At 43.5% G+C, this 19,328-nt stretch overlaps 2 protein-coding genes across 3 annotated transcripts; one reads left to right on the top strand and one right to left on the bottom strand.

Moving 5' to 3' along the window:
• The first annotated feature begins 4,844 nt into the window (after positions 1 to 4,844).
• Positions 4,845 to 6,064, top strand: LOC109874865 (class E basic helix-loop-helix protein 22-like). Its single transcript, XM_020466899.2, has one exon. The coding sequence runs from the start codon at positions 5,002 to 5,004 to the stop codon at positions 5,704 to 5,706; it is 705 nt and encodes a 234-aa protein (XP_020322488.1). The 5' UTR covers positions 4,845 to 5,001; the 3' UTR covers positions 5,707 to 6,064.
• A 74-nt stretch (positions 6,065 to 6,138) lies between these two features.
• On the bottom strand, positions 6,139 to 18,721 carry cyp7b1 (cytochrome P450, family 7, subfamily B, polypeptide 1). 2 transcript variants are annotated; one of them, XM_020466896.2, is made up of 6 exons: positions 18,387 to 18,721; positions 12,319 to 12,455; positions 11,491 to 12,090; positions 9,348 to 9,554; positions 8,085 to 8,263; positions 6,139 to 7,484 (listed from the first exon to the last, which is right to left on the bottom strand). In XM_020466896.2, the coding sequence occupies exons 1-6, from the start codon at positions 18,461 to 18,463 to the stop codon at positions 7,155 to 7,157; spliced, it is 1,530 nt and encodes a 509-aa protein (XP_020322485.1). In that variant the 5' UTR covers positions 18,464 to 18,721; the 3' UTR covers positions 6,139 to 7,154. The 2 variants fall into 2 exon arrangements, with proteins under 2 accessions (XP_020322485.1, XP_020322486.1); XM_020466897.2 differs by lacking the exon at positions 18,387 to 18,721 and adding an exon at positions 12,545 to 12,851 and having other exon boundaries at positions 6,735 to 7,484.
• Between the last annotated feature and the right edge of the window lie 607 nt (positions 18,722 to 19,328).

The following is a 19,328-nucleotide window of genomic DNA, read 5'->3' as shown; positions in this document are numbered from 1 at the left end:
AGAACCACTCCCTTGGGAGCGGAGAGGGTGAGTGTCCTCATCTCCTGCCTCACGGGTCGTGCTCTGGAGTGGGCGAACGCAGTCTGGAATGGCCCAGACTCAGTGAAGGAACACTACCCAGAGAGAACGACTATTTCATCTCAGGCAGGAGAAGAGGAGCGCCCAGGATTACGCGCTGGAGTTCCCGGACCTTGGCAGCAGGATCTGGGTGGCACGACAGGGCCCTTATCGACCACTACAGGTGTCGTCTCCGGGAGGACGTCCGCAGGGAGCTAGCATGTCGGGACACTACTCTTTCCCTGGATGAGCTAATCGATATGTCCATCCGTTTGGACAATCTACTGGCTGCCCGCGGGTGTTCGGAGAGGGGCCTGTGAGTTCCACCACCCAGCCCCTCTGCTCCCATTCCGATGGAGTTGGGAGGGGCCGTGCTGAGGGGTACCGGAGGAGGAGGCCCCCCCTGCACCATCTGTGGTCGGAGAGGACACACGGCCAAACGGTGCTGGGGGGGTCCGTCTGGGAGTAGAGATGGCAGGCGGACGTCGGTGGAAAGTCCAGACCAGGGTTCCACGGTGTGCATTCCCCCCGAGTATGCCGATTTGGCAATCGCTTTCAGTAAAAAGAAAGCGACTACATTACCACCTTATCGACCGGGAAGGGATTGTACGATAGATCTCCAGGTAAACGCTGCGCTTCCCAAGAGTCACGTGTACCCATTGTCCCAGGAGGAGACATTGGCGATGGAGACATATGTCACGGAGTCGCTGGGACAGGGGTACATTCGGCTCTCCATCTCACCAGTCTCCTCGAGTTTCTTTTTTGTGAAGAAAAAGGAGGGAGGTTTTCGTCCGTGTATTGATTATGGAGGTCTAAACGCCATCACAGTGGGGTATAGTTACCCACTACCTCTCATCGCTACAGCGGTGGAATCATTTCACGGAGCGCAGTTCTTCACAAAACTGGATCTCAGGAGCGCGTATAGTCTGGTGCGTAATCGGAAGGGAGACGAGTGGAAAACCGCATTTAGTACCACATCGGGCCACTATGAGTACCTCGTCATGCCGTATGGGTTAAAGAATGCTCCAGACGTTTTTCAAGCCTTTGTAGACGAGATTCTCAGGGGCCTGTGCGGGCAGGGAGTGGTTGTTTATATCGATGACATTCTGATCTACTCAGCCACTCACACCGCGCATGTGTCTCTGGTACACAAGGTGCTTGGTAGACTGTTGGAGCATGACCTATACGTCAAGGCTGTGAAATGTGTGTTCTCTAAACAAGCCGTCGCGTTTATCCGGGGTTTTGGCCAGGTATCGGCTCCCATTACCTCACTGCTGAAGGGGGGCCCGGTGCGGTTACAGTGGTCAGCAGAGGCGGACGGAGCTTTCAACAGGTTGAAGGCGCTGTTCACGGATGCATCCGTGTTGGCGCATCCGGACCCCTCTCTAGCATTCATAGAGGAGGTGGACGCCTCCGAGGCTGGGGTGGGTGCCGTGCTATCACAGCGCTCGGGTACGCCACCAAAACTCCGCCCCTGCGCTTTCTTCTCAAGGAAGCTCAGCCCAGCGGAGCGTAACTACAGTATGATGTGGGGGACCGGGAGTTGCTAGAGGTGGTCAGGGCTCTGAAGGTGTGGAGACACTGGCTTGAGGGGGCTTAGCACCCTTTTCTCATCTGGACCGACCAGAATCTGGAGTATATTCGGGCAGCTAGGAGACTGAACCCACGTCAGGCAAGGTGGGCCATGTTCTTCACCCGGTTCCGGTTTACATTGTCTTATAGACCGGATAGGTCCACCGAACCTACTCCCACCCTTCCCGCCTCGAGGCTAATAGCACCAGTGGTTTGGGAGGTGGACTCGGACATCGAGCCGGCGTGTCCGGCGGGGCGAAAGTACGTGCCGCTTGGTATTCGGAAACAACTGATTTGGTGGGCTCATGTCCTACCCTCCTCGGGTCACCCTGGGGTGGCGAGGACAGTGGGGAGCCTTCGGGGGACGTATTGGTGGCCCACCTTGGCTAGGGACGTTAAGGTTTACAGCCCTACAGACTGCAGAGGCATTATTCACCCACGTCTTTCGGCACTACAGGGTGCCAGAGGACATAGTTTCTGATCGGGGCCCCCAATTCACGCCCCGAGTATGGAGGACGTTCATGGAGCGTTTGGGGGTCTCGGTCAGCCTGACCTCCGGTTATCACCCCGAGAGTAATGGGCAGGTGGAGAGAGTGAACCAGGAGGTGGGTAGGTTTCTGCGGTCGTATTGCCAGGATCGGCCAGGGGAGTGGGCAAGATACATTCCCTGGGCTGAAATGGCCCAGAACTCACTACGCCACTCCTCTACTAACGTGTCCCCTTTTCAGTGTGTGTTGGGGTACCAGCCGGTCCTGGCACCATGGCATCCGAGCCAGACCGAGGCTCCTGCGGTGGAGGAATGGGTACAGCGCTCCAAGGAGACCTGGAGGGCCGTCCAGGAATCTCTCCAACAAGCAAGTGGACGGCAGAAGAGGAGTGCTGACCGCCACCGCAGTGAGGCCCCCGTGGGGGACAGGGTACCTTGTGGACTGGGTGGGGTATGGTCCGGAGGAGAGGTGCTGGGTACCGGTGGGGGACATCTTGGATCCATCATTGTTGAGGGATTTCCATCGCCTCCATCCGGATCGCCCTGCACCTCGTCATTATTATAACCTTTGTGTATGAAGTAGACGAACGTGTTTGTTCCTGGTCGTGTATTCTGCTGTACTGTTTTCGTCCCCCGTGTTTGGGGCATTTGTTTTTGAGCACCCAGTGTTTCGTGAGTGCATTAAATAGCACAGTATTGAACTCTCTGTTTCCTGCGTCTGACTCCACACCCACGACACCCAGAGCGTTACAACAGCAGAGTCAGACAGCGGGAACCTCTGGATCATCAAGGGGACTGATTTTAATACTGATTTAAATGTAATTAAATTGAGATGGGCATCGAATCTCCCCAGGAATTCAATGGCATTAACTGATCCAAAAGTCACCTGCCTCAGCATATACTTTGGGAAGTCATTAGCTCCCTGCTTGTACCAGAACAGGTACGGTTTGTATCAAGAGTATCAAATTGACAATCCATTGTGACCTGTTCTCCCTCAGTAGCGATCACATCTCCTGGTGGCTGAATGACTGAGTCTTCTTCTCTGCATTCTGGAAAATAATGTAATACACATTAGTATTAGGAGTGAATAAAAAAGTATGAAATTAATAGTAGAACTATTGTACTAAAAAATATATGTTTGATAAAAGAAAGGAATGGGAGCAAAGGCAGGAAAAGAATAAGAAAAATATTATAATACCATAACAAAATGCAGCACGAATCAGTACATTCCCCAGCCAGGGTTCCATGTCTGCTACTGTGAGATTAGTGGAAGAAGAGTAATACCACTCTGATGTAACTAGGCAATGATGAGATGATGAAATCCTTGTCTCCTCCTCTTTCTGTGTGTCGTCAAACATTGAGAACCTTGTGACTTTGTCTGAACAACACTGTACCCTGAGTGTTTGTACAGTGACTGAATCTCATGTTGTCACAGTGGGCCTCAGAGCACAGTAGTACAAAGCAGAGTCAGACAGCTGCAACCTCTGGATCGTCAAGGGGACAGAGCTAGATGTGAAATTCAGTCTGGAATCAAACCTCTTCTTGAACTCATCACTATTGCTCCCTTCTAAATAACGATCTCTTCTCAGGACATACTGAGGAGAGTTCCTAGTTAACTGGATGTACCAGAAGAGATCAGGAGATGTACTACTGGTAGTGTAATTACAGCTGAGTGTTATCAGTCCTCCTTCAAGGGCAGTAACATGTCCACTCTGCTGGTCAACAGCCTGCTCACCTTTGCAATCTGAAAAATGTATATCTTCTGGTTTTATAATACATATATGCTAAGGTTCTGAGAATGAGAATGTAGAAATGACAAGCACTATACCGTACCAAAATAGTATGCAGCCAGGATAAGTAAAGTATTCCTAAGCCAAAGTTCCATTATGATTCATGTATAGAGGAAGAATAGGCTGTTATAGACTATGTTCCATCCACTGTAGCTGAGAAGTCTCATAATTGTGGGGTTCTGCAGTATGGGAGGAGCTTATTGAATATTAAATTGTTTAGTTTAACTGCTAGAGGGATTCCTTGTTAAATGCTGCCTTTCTCCGGTTGATTTAGTTTGATATAATATATCATTATAAGATCACATTCTAAAAAAATTCCATTACTTGGAAACATGATTAGAAGCATGAAATATCAAAAAAATTTATGTTTTTTTCTCCCTGTCATTTGAAAGTTCCAATTTTAAGTTGTTTTGGGCCTTGGAGAAAAATATTTTATGTTTAGGGCAAAATTGAGCTCATCTGACAAATAAAATGAAATCATATATCCACTCATTTGAGGATTTGCAACAAAATCAGGAAGAAGGCCACAGACCACAGTAGCCTGCTATGGACCAGTCCACTATAGACCTGTGCTATGCTGCCCAATACCACAATGAGTTAACTTTAAGATGCATTTAAAACAGTAGTCAAGTCAACTGATGATTGGTTTTATGATTGAAACCAAAGATTGACAGGGGATGCAATCATTATCTTCATTCCTGTCATCACAGTGCACATTAACATTAATGATGGTCAATGGCATCACCATGTAGCCTATTACACATGGGTTGTTGTCTCTCCATTTGGTCCATAAAATAAACCTCTCACTCCTGTCTGGAGTTAATCAAGTAGAAAACTGCCTGCCTCATAATCCTGTGTCTCCTAATGTATTTTATTATCTCCTGAAGGTGAACCTCTGAGGGCGCACTTTACTGTATCATATTAAACCGTCACTGGACAAGTGTAACATCAAAAAAGTGGCGCGCAGAATCCAGGGCAATCACAAGTGGTCGAGAAAGAGTGGGGGGTGGGACCACTGACTTAACAGGACTGCGCACACCAGAACTCTGTAGGAGAGAAGTTCTTCACAAAGGTCCAGCGTTTGGGCGCAAAAGGATGGATTCTTTCAGATCGGGCTCTAGCATAGGACTGTCTCCCTCTCCCAGAGATCGACAATCACCCATGAGTTTTGATCAGGAGCACTCACAACCGGGAACAATGGCCGGAGTTCAGGCGGGAACACTTGGCTTCCCATCTGAATCGCTGTGCGTAAAGTACGGGGAATTTTTAAAACACACCGCTGCCGCCGCAGCAGCCGCTGAGAGCAGTGGCGGGGAGCAGAGTCAGGATGATGACAGTGATGGCATTGGCAGGAGTGACATGGTGCTTTTTCCTGAGGAAAGGCTCATGGCATCAATGGCCAAATGTGACGCAGGTAAGAAACACAAAGAGCAGAAAGTGCTGCGGCTGAACATTAACGCCCGTGAGAGGAGGAGGATGCATGACCTGAACGACGCGCTCGATGAACTGAGGTCGGTGATCCCCTACGCGCACAGCCCGTCCGTACGGAAGTTATCCAAAATAGCCACTTTGCTCCTCGCCAAAAACTACATCCTCATGCAAGCGCAAGCACTTGAAGAGATGAGAAGACTTGTCACATATCTTAACCATGGACCCGGTGTTACCGCGGCGAATACATCTGGTGCACCCGGATTAGGGCTCTATGACCAGCAGACAGGATACCCGTTCTCTGCTGGGACTCCAGACCCTTTCCATAGCAATGCAAATCTCTTTAACAAACACTTCAACCATAAACCTTGAACAGTTGTGGCCGACGACACTAACAGGGCTCTTCAAGCTTCGTGCACACAACTGAATTAATGAATTGATGGGACCAGCGTGACTGACTGAGAAGTAACCACATTACCAAAATATGGATTCTTACTGTATATGATGATGTTATATATTTCATGGTGATTATGTATCGAAATGGCTGTTGTTTTTGCAACGCCAAACGAAATGACAGCTCCATAACATGGTCAAAATGGTGAGGCTAATTTGTCTTTAACAAATTACAATGCAAGTCCAGTCTATTTATTTGACCATTATGTAGGCCTTTATTCATTTTATTCAGTTTGATTCGATGATGTTCGATGAATAAATTGTATTGGTGATATAATAGAGATGTTATGGTCTATATTTCTGCATTATATTCCAAATCGTGTATGTACAACCACACTTAACATCTGAAAGTCACAATTTATCAACAATTTTTTTCCATCAATTTAAGATTGTTATTAATTGTCTGGTTTAAATTCCCCCTAAATACTATGTAAAAACTCAGCCATTATAGCCTAACAAACATAAATGGGGTCTTTTCAGTAGCAAGGAAAACAACATGCTCAAACAAGGATCGGCAAGTCATAGCCACAGTGAGCTTGTCAAACAAAACAATTAGTCGTTGATCATAGTTGATAACCTTGCAGACTCCAATGACCCCATTAAAAGAATATAGGACACTTTTAGATATAAAAAGAAATTATGAATACAATTACAGCCATGTGCAGGACTGGTTAGTTAGGTTTTAATTTATTTGATTTCATGAATAGTAAATAGTAAGTATCCTGTTAGTGTCTTGAAATAGGAAAGACATTTGAATGTATAACTTGAAAATGGTCAGTTATTGTTATTATACGAATAAATATGTCATCAGAAATGTTTAGGGACACCACCATCTAATACATAAAGCTATAATCACATTGTGCTTTACCCTGTAAAATAGTTTAAGTATTTTATTCAACTACTGTACTGTAGGATACAGTTTATGTAATAATATAAGCAAGGCATAATAATAAACATTTGTATTTTATTTTAATAAAAGATATGGTAATCGTTTTTAACAGCAAAAACAGATAACTATATCTAATTATTGGCTCATTATGTCCTATGGAATAAAACAACAAAAGGTTCCTAGCTAGCAGATTCACTAGCCTTGCCCACAGCTGGAGCTTGCCTATATAATACATTGACAAATTAGCAAGTCGATAACTTATCGTGTGAATAACCATAGAGTTAACATCAGTCTATGAGAAAATAGTCAAATACATGGGTGCGTCTCAAATGGCACCCTATTCCCAATATAGAGCAGTACTTATGACCCTATGGGCCCTGGTCTAAAATAATGAACTATGTGGGGAATAAATAGGGTACCGTTTGGGACGCAACCTATGAGAAAATAGTAAAAATCCATATGAGCTGCATGGGGCCCTCTATTCTTCCTTTATACAGAGGTCCCCCTCTTCCTCTCTGGCCTGACGTGGTCTGTAGTGGATCTGGACGTCTGTGGCAGGGAGCAGGATACCCAGGCCAGCACGGCTAGAGTCCAGGGAACACGGCTCCTGCCCCTCCAACACCTCCATGTCAAAACGAAGCAGCAGCAGAGACAGGAACTGCTTTATCTCATTCACAGCAAAGTATCTTCCTGGGCACTTAGTGGAGCCCGAGCCAAATGGCATCCGGTAGTACTTCAGCTTCTGGCCGTCCTTATAGAAGTCAGTCTTTTCCTTTCCGTCTTCGACGTATCGGTCAAACTTGTACATCTGTTGGACGGGTAATAAATAATAGGTTTCTAGTGCATTATTTTCGGGATTATCATTATTATATCCCAGATCTTTTTATGCTCTTGCCAACTCCATTGATGTCATTGTCAAGCCAAACCAAGTTCATGTTTGGCATGACAAGGAGTGACAAGGAGTTGGCATGATAACACAGACTGGCACTCAGGCTATTCTTATTTTCGACCTCCTATATTTTAAAGCTCCTTCACCCCAAAGGGGTGATATAACAAAGGGTAATATTTCCTGTTTATTGCATATTCCAGGAAAGATTCAATTTTGTTCAGTCACCGATCATGGCAAGATTATCACCCATCACACCCTGATTACATTAGCATGCATGTTGTGACCTTCTGAAGGCCAGTGAGTGGATTCAATCACTCACAGTCCATGCATGCTTCTCATTAATCTAACCTGGGGACAAACACACACACATGCACACACACACACACAAATAGCAGGTGGTGTGGGTGGTGGAGGGAGGCACTACAGTAGAACATATACAACTCCCAGACTAGACTAGGCACAGTGAAGAAAGCCTACAGCTTTTCTAGAACGCCCACAGAATTCTGAGGTCTTCTTTACCTCTGGATTCTCATAGATCTCGGGGTCCATGTGCATGCTCTGGGGATACAGGGAGATGATATCTCCTTTCCTCACTCCGATGGAGCGCTCTCCCTCCAGCCGCAAGCTGAAGTCCTCCTGGGCCACACGGATGTTCATGGAGGCTGAAGACAGCCGCAGACTCTCATTTATGGCGCTCTCTGAAAACAGAACACAGAATGGTTCAGTTAGTCACCATGGGTTTTTGTTTTATAGCTACCAACATTGGCCAGAATAAAACCCATGGCAATCTATTTTTTTTTTTTTTTTTTTTTTTTTTACCTTGAGTAGCCACAATACTACTGGCTAACTACATACATGTACTCACACAGAAGAGAAAGCTTGGAGACTTGAAGGCTATTAGTTAGCAATATGAACTGCTCTAGCAAAATGGCTATGGCTAAAGCACAAGCTGAGTAACCAAGTCATACATAGCTTTGTTTCCACATGTATCCATCAAGGAATCCTGACTAGCAGTGTTTCATTAAAACCATTACAATCTTAACCGAGACAAGACACTATAGGTCAAAAAAGAGAGATTCCAAAATGTAACTAAGGACTCATCCAACCCCCTATCACTTATAAAAACAAACAGATGTGAAATGGATATTTGACTGTCTTCCCCTGAGGAGATGAAATTGTCAGTAGTGTGTGTGTGTGAGAGAGAGAGAGAAGAGAGAGAGAGAGAGCCACAGCCAGCCTAGACTAGTGGCATTTGTCCCTGAGCATGCAGTTGTCAGAAGAGATGAGGCTACAGTCAGCATGGTGGGTGCAGCAGTGTGATCTAATGTGACAGGTACAGAGTCTGGAGGGATCCTTTGAAACTGGCTTCATTACTACAATCACAGACACTGGTTTGTTGGGGGGTGGGACAGGACGATTTGCCCTAAATTGTACACAGAGCCACACATAGAACACCTGCCACTATACAGTAGAAGTGTGATAAGAAGACGTATGGGTATATATGTATGCATAGTCAGCTATACAGAGGATTGGAAGGCCCTCTCAAAGCCACACTACCATAGACAACTGAACTATGTCTATACTAGTTGGGGCTGAGCCAAAAAGACCACTTAGTCAAATCAAGGAGTAATACAATTATACATTCTATCAGTCATAAAATGCTGAGGACAAATTGGACACTACCCAGACAGACCTAACAACAATACACCACAATTATAATCTACCCAGATAAAGTAGGCAACAATGATGAGCCAGATATAGCAGAATACAATGAAACCCTACCAAGATACAGTAGGCTGTCCAGCTGTTCTCGGGTGAAGGTGACGTCTCGGTTGTGATCTGCTTCTAGTCCGGAGACCTTCAGGACACAATGGATCTCCTCACGCACTACTGCAAGGGCCTCTGGGTGTGTCAACAGGTAATACATGGCCCAGAAGGTGGCTGGGACTGTGTTTCCCACCGACGCCCATAGAATGGCAAAATGATGAGCTGTGGCAGGTACAGAGAAGAGTGTCTATTAGTTAGGTTTGGGAGGTTCTGGTTGAAGTCAAAGTAGCACATGTTATGTTGTAGGTGTATAGAGATACAGCTACATGGTAATACCATATTGTTCCTACAGTTATTACTGTGTAGGTATAAGTGTATATGGTAAAGTTAAGGGTAATGTCGGGTATACACTACACAATTTCGCCACAATCTTTCCGTCCCAGACAAATTTTCATGATCGGGGTGAAATCCTATGAACTTGGGCTAGGATCAGTACGTCGGCAATCATTTCCTTTATTTTAGGGAATCAGACATGCCTAATTATTACTTGAACATGTGTTTTGTGTTTAATAGGCTAAACTACACATTCTGTTAACATATGACCCCAAAGTGATCTGTCTTGCAATTTGAGGTCTACGACATTTCAGATTTACATATGATAATTTTTTACAAGGAAGTTTAGATGTAGTGAACTACTTTTTCAAAGTAATTTCAGTAAAGTAAAATATATGTTTCTTAAGGGTAGCTTTAGTGTAGCTTAACGAGTGTTGTGTATTCATGGATGACAAGGGATGCCAGGCTTCACCAAAACATTTACCAAAAAAAAAAAACAAAGAAACATACATTATATTGTATCTTTCATCTCTCTGTGTTTCGTAAATTTACTTCAATTCCCAAGAGGCTGAATGTATCTCACTGGAATTAGCATCAAAACAGCACCCCTCTGTCTCAGTATGCGTAGCACATCTGTCTGATGCATTCTGGTCAAAAAGAGTATGACATTGTTGCCGCCCGTAGCATTGAATGCAAGGGAAGCCAACAAGCATTTGGCCTCCTTTGATAAAAAAATAAAACAATTATAGCCAATCAGCATTGAGGTAAACTGAGTGAGCTCAGCTGTGAATGGTGCTGGTGTACAAAAAAAAAAAGTGTCAAGCGAAGCCAGTTTAGATTTCTCTTCACACCAATCACATCACATCAAAAGCAAAATGTCATTGTCCCTTTCCTAAATCAGCCATGGATATGGATAGGGATTTGGACTTGTGGTTTTACTTAATTCTCCGTACTGGCCAATGATTATAACAGCAATTCTGAACCAACCATAAATCATACATTGTGCCCCTGGTCTGAGGAGGATGGAAGTTCAACATCTAGCTAGATATAGTAGCTTAATGTTAACAAGCTGGCCTGGCGCATCGTTGTCTATGAAAGGAAGTTAGGCTAGCGAGCAAGCATTTTAGCCAGGTAGCCTAGTACAACAAAAACTAAGAGCGTATACTGTACGACAGAGTCATAGACCGTTTAAGCAACATGAAAGACAAGGATGGCATTGGCGTTTTTCTACCAGTAGGGTGAGTCAACATGTTTTTTCTACTTGAAAGGGAGATACCTGAACACACACACACACACACAAATCAGTGCCATGGACAGCCATATCATATTAAGCTTACGTTGATTGGACTAAAACATTTTTTTTACCATCTTTTGGTTGTCACTGTTTTAGACTAATTATAGGTGAATAGATTATGTTGATGTAGTCGAAATGGTTCTCGAATAGTGAAGACAGCGCCTGTTTTCTTTGAGACTTGCGGTAACTCTCCATGCTTCTAAATCAATAGTTGTTTAGTGGTCTGAAAATGTCAGAATCATTAACTTGCTGGACCAGGCTGTAGGTCATGTAACTGTTTGTTACATGCAATATGTTTTGTGGACTTCACCAGACAGAGGTTGCTCTCCGGCTTTGTGATGAAACAGAGTTGTGGTTAAATTTGTTCTGCCATTATGTCTTCTTATTGTCTCGGCCTTAGGCCTATATATCACGGTGGCAAGGCATATTACCGAGATGGATTAACATATTCAAAATGTAGGAAGTAAGGTAAAGTACATCACAGAAACATATAAATAAGCCTAGGTACGACAGTATATCGGCTGTGTATACCTGCTTTATCTACGTCTCCCATGCAGTCATACTGTTCAAACAGTGCTGCTCTTTCCTTTATGAACCCAGACGTGTTGGACCATGTAGACATCCTCTGAGGGTGGAAGTAGTTGATGAGTTTATCCCGGATGGTCTTGGTTCCTCCCAGCAAAGAGATGGGGATCCTGGCGATGAGGAGAGGGAACATGTTGTCGAACTTGACAAAGTCCTGTCGGAGCATCACCATTCCGCTGTGTCTGTTGGTGTGGGCAGGTTTGCCATACATGGTCAGGAAAGTAGCCTCAAACATGACCGAATTGCAGAACTGGTACATACTTTCAGTCCTCCACTCGCTCTCCCCATCCAGGTAGTCTTTATGGAACACAAGCATGAGATTTCCCATCATGCTCTCTGTCAGGTTATCGAGGTTGTCGCCCTGCAGAAGGCGGAAGGACCTCTGGATGTGCTCGTCCATTCCGGGGAACTTGCCGCTCCTGACAGGGGGGTAGCCGAACGTCACGGGGGCCACTTGGTCAGAAAACTCATGGAAGTCCAGCTGTTTGCCATGTTTGATGACGTACGGATACAGCAACGGGTTCATTATAAACGTCATGTATTTACCTGAGTGGAAATACGAGAACAGGATTGTATTTCAATAGACATGAAACACGTGTACTGTGTAAAACTTTACTGTTTTAAAAGAGCATTATGCCATAAGTAATAAGCATAAGTAATAAGTGCAATAGAATAGATAGATTTTGTCAACCATTTCAGTAACAACAAGAACATTGAATATTTTTTTAAACTACACTATTTTAAAATGTATAATAAAACATTAGTATCCCTCACCAGCAATCAGCACAGTAAATACATCTCCATGTTTCTCCTTATGTGCTGCAAGAAACCCATGAGCATTCTTTCGAAACTCCAAAGCTTTCCCAAGGAATGGAATCCAACCATTTACAAGTGGAGGCTCCCCATCTCTCCTATAAAAGAGATTAACAACATGTCATATCATCAACAAATATGCATCGAAAATCTTTCTAATGAAATAAGAGATAAAGCATTGATCTACCGGTTTCAGATACAAATGAGATCTTATGGACAAAGGAACTGGTAACAGATACAAGGCGTAGGCATGTGATTGAGCGTCTCCCAAACCTTCAAGCTGGACTCGTATCAGCTATCCCCAACATCTATTCTCTTTTAACACATACAGTATACAGTGTAACAGACAAATACAGCAGATGATGGGTGGCAAGGTTTAAAGGAAGAATTTAATGACCGAGAATTTAGCACAGACACAATAAAATGTTTTTATAAAGCCCTTTTTACATCAGCCAATGTCACAGAGTGCTATACAGAAACCCAGCCTAAAACAACAAACAGCAAGCAATGCAGATGTACTGTAGAAGCACAGTGGCTAGGAAAAACTCCCAAGAAAGGCAGGAACCTAGGAAGAAACCTAGAGAGAAACCTAGAGAGGAACCAGGCTCTGAGGGGTGACCAGTCCTCTTCTGGCTGTGCCGAGTTGAGATTATAACACAGAGCATCATCTCAGGCAAAATTTGATGACAGAGCATGAATCACTCCCTTACAAATTGTATCCAACTCAAACAGCTATAAATAGCTGTAGGGTTGCAAAATTATTACAAATTCTGTGGTTTTCCAGAAATCCTGGTTGGATGATGCCAGATTTCCAGCTTATTCCCCCCTGATTCCAGGAAACCTCCAACTGGGATTTCGGGGAAACCAGTGATTTTTTTTGGAATTTCCCGGAATTTTGCAACCCTAACCCATAAGTGAATACAGATGGAAGACAATTACAAAAAAAGGCAACATGGGAGTTCTGCATAGCAATATAATCGCTTAGTGATTACAGGAAGAGTAGGCTGGTTATTTTCCCAGGGAAATGTAACACTGTACATCTAACACTGCTCTGTTCTCTCACTGTCCATCCTACAGATCGAATTAAATATTACCTTCTAATCCATGTATGTGAGTGTGTGTGCCTGTGTGTGTGTCTGTGTGTGTGAGCATGCGCGTGTATGTGCATGCACGGGTGTGCAGTAAAAAGCATCCATGCGTTAGGCTTAAAGAAAGGAAGGGGCAGTTTTGACCCTGTCAACAGGACAGCAACACACACACTGGGCCCTTAAAACACACACACACGCACACACAGACACAGGTCCTTCAGAACACATCAAATCAAAGTGTATTGGTCACATACACAGTTAGCAGGTGTTATAGCGGTGCAGGGCAACGTTTATGTACTAGCTCCTAACAATGCAGTCAAATGTCAAATGTACAAAACAAATACACAGAAGAAACGTCAAGAAATCAAGAATGGCGGGCAAATTAACAACCCCAATTGCACTCTAGCAGTATCAAAACGCAATCTATTCATATGTACACTGGGGGAATTTACACAAGATGAAGTAAGATTGACATGTACAGCAGTACATATATTAGTTTGAGCGATGTCAAGAATCCAGTATATAAATAAATATGAAGTGTGAATAAACAGTGTAACTAAAATACAATGTACAGTAGTAGATATTAGAATAAGCTATATCAGGGATAGAGTGTTTAAATACTGTGTAGCAGGATTACAAGATGATGTTATATTTATCAAATCAAAGTGTATTAGTCACACGTGCCGAATACAACAACAGTAGACCTTACAGTGAAATGCTTACTTACAAGCCCCTAACCATGTCACGCTCGTTGTTAGAATAAACGGACCAAGGCACAGCGTGCGTAGAGTTCCACATGTTTAATTATTGAAATTCACCAAAACAATACAGACACAAACGAAACGTGAAGTAATGGAGTACTCACAGGCACTACACAAAAACAAGATCCCACAAACAACAGGTGGGAAAAGGCTGCCTAAATATGATCCCCAATCAGAGACAACGATAGACAGCTGCCTCTGATTGGGAACCATACCAAGCCAACATAGAAATGAAAAACTAGAATGCCTACCCTAATCACACCCTGACCTAACCAAATAGAGAAATAAAAGGATCTCTAAGGTCAAGGCGTGACAAACCAACAATGCAGTTTAAAAAATATGAATAAGAAATAAAAGTAACAAGTAGTTAAAGAGCTACAAAATAACAATAGCGAGACTATATACAAGGGGTACCGGTACAGAGTCAATGTGCGGGGGCACCGGTTAGTCAAAGTAATTGAGGTAATATGTACATGTAGCTAGAGTTATTAAAGTGACTATGCATAGATAATAAGAGATTAGCAGCGGCGTAAAAAAAAAAGGGGGGCGGGATGCAAATAGTCTGGGTAGCTATTTGATTAGATGTTCAGGAGTCTTGTGGCTTAGGGGTAGAAGCTGTTTAGAAGCCTCTTGGACCTAGACTTGGCGCTCCGGTACCGCTTGCCGTGCAGTAGAAGAGAGAACAGTCTATGACTAGGATGGCTGGAGTCTTTGACAATTTTTAGGGCCTTCCTCTGACACCGCCTGGTATAGAGGTCCTGGATGGCAGGAAGCTTGGCCCCAGTGACGTACTGGACCGTACGCACTACCCTTTGTAGTGCCTTGCGGTCAGAGACCGAGCAGTTGCCGTAACAGGCAGTGATGCAATCAGTCTCTCGATGGTGCAGCTGTGGAACCTTTTGAGGATCTGAGGACTCATGCCAAATATTTTCATTCTCCTGAGGGGGAATAGGTTTTGCCGTGCCTTCTTGCTTGGACCATGTTAGTTTGTTGGTGATGTGGACACCAAGGAACTTGAAGCTCTCAACCTGCTCCACTACAGCCCCGTCGATGAGAATGGGTGGCGTGCTCGGTCCTCCGCTCGGTCCTCCTTTTCCTGTAGTCCACAATCATGAGGGGCCCTGTGTTGAGGATCAGCGTGGCGGATATGTTGTTACCTACCCTTACCACCTGGGGGCAGCCCATCAGGATCAGTCCAGGATCCAGTTGCAGAGGGAGGTGTTTAGTCCCAGGGTCCTTAGCTTATTGATGAGCTTTGAGGGCACTATGGTGTTGAATTCTGAGCTGTAGTCAATGAATAGCATTCTCACATAGGTGGTCCTTTTGTCCAGGTGGGAAAGGGCACCAAATGGTTGTTTTATGAAATATAATAAGGTTCTTAGGACTCTCTCGGTCCCTTTCTGAGTTAACTGAGAGGAGTTTACTGTTAAAGAGATGGTGTCCACTCTAGCTTCCTGCAGTTAGTCTGGGCGTAGGGTGAAGGAAAATGGGTTTTGCTAGAGATAGCATGAGCTGACAATGACTTGATTGATAAAAACCTAAAAGCTGGCATTCCATAGACAAACTAAGCCGGGTTGTGGGTAAAACACCATCCTGTATAGATAACCAAGGTGGCTTATGGGAGTTGGAACCAGTCTGACTAAGCATGTTTAGGTCCTATATAACATCAGCTTTTTCCTTATCAGTTAAGCACTCGGCAACGCACTTCAGAGTGTGGGGTCGAAGGTTTGATTAATGCAATAATGAATCGATATTAAATAAAGATGATTGTTGGAAGAAATGACCAAGTCTCTCTCAGTACTGAATTTCCACAACAATACACAGTGTGAAATGGGAAGTGACCAGTGGTTCAATGCCTTTACAACATCGGGGTGTGTATGTGTGTTACATTACATTACAGACACACACTGGACACCCTTAGATTATAATAACTCCACTCAAACGCTAAGCAAAGAACATCCTCTCTCCTTTTTTGTGGAAGATCTTGCAGTAGTGGACAGAAAACTGTAATACAAACTGAGCAGATTCAGAAAGCTATTATCAAATATTTGTTCAATGATTTTTGAAGCTTAAGGATATGGTTACCAGTCAGGGTTTATTTGACCAGTTCGAGGTTGAGCTGGCGAGACATTTGCTTATATAGTCTATAGCCACAGCGTGTGTACACAAGACTATTAGCATACAGTAACTGAGTTAGGGGCACAATGTTACCCGTAATCTTCTCCCATATTTACCCTATAGACACACAATGTCAGTGGGTCATTATACTGATAAAATAGTGGCAGCATTGTAAGGTGCGGTATACAACAAAGTATTGTGTCATTGAAAACAAATACATAGACTAACTGTTACCATAGATTTCAACATCATTCCTGTCCTGTACTTGTTTTTGGAAACACAAAACTTATGCAGGAAAATACTGTATCTAGAGCTGACGTGGTGCAGCACGGAGCACAGTGTCCTGTGTCACAAAATAATGCATGAGAATCAACAAAACAATACTAATCTGTGCAATGTCAGTGCTAAACTAACTCATGTGTGTGCTTATCCATCCAAGGGATAATATTCCATTTCTCCTGCTAGTGTGTGGAGAGCGCTGGTCATGAGAGACTATCTGCTATTTGTGAGGCCTCAAACTGACAAGTCTCAGCCCAGGCTTGCTTGTTTTTGTGCTTGTGCCCCCACCTAGTCCACACTGCCGCCTGCCTGCCTGTCTGCCTGCCAGCCTCTTGTCAGAAGCAATCAGGGAGGCTGATAGTGTCTGCCAGCAGTGAGCACATTTGGAGAGGACAGCATCAGAATAAGGGCCCCATGCGTCAGTAACAATATAACAACAGATGCCCACACTGCAGCAATGAGTGTTTATCAATTAGACCTGTCATTTGTTATACTTCACATTAAACAAAATAGGATGATACTGTATGTAGAATATGGAATCCCATTTACCTTTACTGTTGAGGCCCTATTTGCTAGGAAGTTGCAACCCATTACTAAGTAATGTTGCAATCAGCTTGCAGGGGCAACAAAATGCAATCCATAACATGTTCCTCTTACTCAAGATTATCAACAGCAAGGTACTTCCCTTTTGCATAGATAAGAAGAGCGTGGTGGGGTGGGGAACACTGGGGATGATGACTATACTGGGTTCAAATACTAAATCATTTTAAATACTTTATCTGCGCTTGAATGAGCTTGTCTGGCACAATGTAACCAATAGAATAGTCCCAAAACTGTAAACCCCACCATCTGGCACTACAGGCAGTCTAGACTCTAGAGAAAATGCTCAAATAATTCAAAAGATTTCAAATAGTATTTGAACCCACCAGGTCTGATCCTCATTAACTGCCTCTCTGGGAGTTGACCAGCCATTGCAAACACTGCTGAAGGAAATTCCTTTAGAGACTGTTTGTGGCTGACCTACTTCTCACAGAGAACACAGTAGGTTTGCAGTCCTAAATGGCACCCTATTCCGTTTATAGTGCAATACTTTTGACAGGGCTCTGGTCAAAAGTAGTGCACTATAGGGGATAGGGAGCCATTTGGGACGAATCTGGGGTTTGCAGTCCCACGAACTCGCAGTAACAGCAGCAAATGGAACTTAACAAGACATTCATAAAGGTATTTAAGATCATGAAAACTATGTTTATAGAGCAAACAACACTGAAGAAAAGGTAAAGGACTGTTTGTTTGGATATAGCTACACTCAGTGCATACATAGGCTACACTGTCATCGTATTTTTTAACAAAGTAAGCCTTCATTCTAATTGGGAAAACATTTCTCGCTTATCTGGCCGTTGGCCAATGCAGATTTTATCATTCCTAAAATAACGCATTTCATTTCAGCAAATGTGTACACGTCATATTTATGGTTGCTACATTGTTACAACATTGTCAAAACTTTTCACATGAAGATGCAGGTTATAATTTGTTGGCTACTGTAGCTGAAACTCAAATGAAGCAACAACAAGACGCTCACTCAAATCTACTTCATGTTCTTACACAACAGTTTGATCACCTTTGTGTAAATAATCTCCTGCATGAACGCTATACAAATAATGTTTGAGGTTTTAAGGACCTTGAACAACTATCAGCTCAAAGTGTTTAGGCGAAAGTTATATTCCTAAACAGTAACGCGAACACCACAAACTTCAAATAAACTCGGAATTCATCCACCACTTGCCTTGTTCTGCTGAACCGCACGCTGATTAAGTAGAGTGCCAAAAAGCCAAACAACAAAGGTAAAACAAACTCTAACATTTCCTTGGGAGATGACAAGACGTTCCACAATAGGGAAAACTTCGGAAAGTTGTAAATCAATAGTTGTAATCGATAGTCGAAGTCAACTGCTCTCCTTCATATTGCCAGAGTTCGGGTTTGGTCATGTGGGCGCGCTGTTTCTGACATGACCACTATCTAATTCTAACCAGACCTGTGTTATGCCGGACGATGTGGCTTTTATTACAGGAAGTACAGTAGTTCAAAGAGTTGAGTAATGAAGCAATGCTGTTGAGCAACAGTGTGAGAAATAAATCAAACGTGACATTCAAAGCGCTGTTCCAGATGAACAGTTTTTTGCAGTCTCTAATTGGTAGCATTCATTCCATGCACACACACCCTTCTATCTTGTTGCTGCATATGCTCAAACAATGTCTAAATAATTGTGGTTTAGGGCCCCTAACCTACCTGCCTTGCCTACTAATGTAAGCAAATTTAAATATGAACCATAATAGAAATGTCACCATCTATGCACAGTTACTGGAAGCTTGCTATCTGATGAAAATATCCCTTCCGTTTGACTCAGATGTATCTTAACTTTATATAGGCTTTACTCTCGATTAACCCATAACTAAAATATTTCCTAGTTTGGTCAGATCTGTCCACAAGAGATTATACAGGCTTCAACCCTTCAACAAATACCATTGATTCACCACATACTGTGCAGTATCTCATCATTGATGTCTAAGTAGGTTGTGTTGTGCTGCATGTAAAATTGTAATATCCATTTCTCTATGAAGAAAGAATTACAGAGAATACAGAAGTGATGTCAACATCATTCAGTTCAATGTATGATTAATGCATTTTGTACAAATAATACAAATAGAGAAGTGTTTGCTGGAAAGGA

This window comes from Oncorhynchus kisutch, linkage group LG30 (assembly GCF_002021735.2).
Source record: "Oncorhynchus kisutch isolate 150728-3 linkage group LG30, Okis_V2, whole genome shotgun sequence".
Lineage (NCBI taxonomy): Eukaryota > Metazoa > Chordata > Actinopteri > Salmoniformes > Salmonidae > Oncorhynchus > Oncorhynchus kisutch.
This window is presented reverse-complemented; position numbering and strand designations above follow the sequence as displayed.

Coding starts and splice junctions, on each gene's coding strand:
- LOC109874865 (XM_020466899.2), top strand. CDS start 5,002: ATGGATTCTTTCAGATCGGGCTCTAGCATAGGACTGTCTCCCTCTCCC.
- cyp7b1 (XM_020466896.2), bottom strand. CDS start 18,463: ATGTTAGAGTTTGTTTTACCTTTGTTGTTTGGCTTTTTGGCACTCTAC. Junction 9,555..11,490: donor GGGAGACGTAGATAAAGCAG/GTATACACAGCC, acceptor TACCTGCCACAG/CTCATCATTTTGCCATTCTA. Junction 7,485..8,084: donor AGATCTATGAGAATCCAGAG/GTAAAGAAGACC, acceptor CCCGTCCAACAG/ATGTACAAGTTTGACCGATA.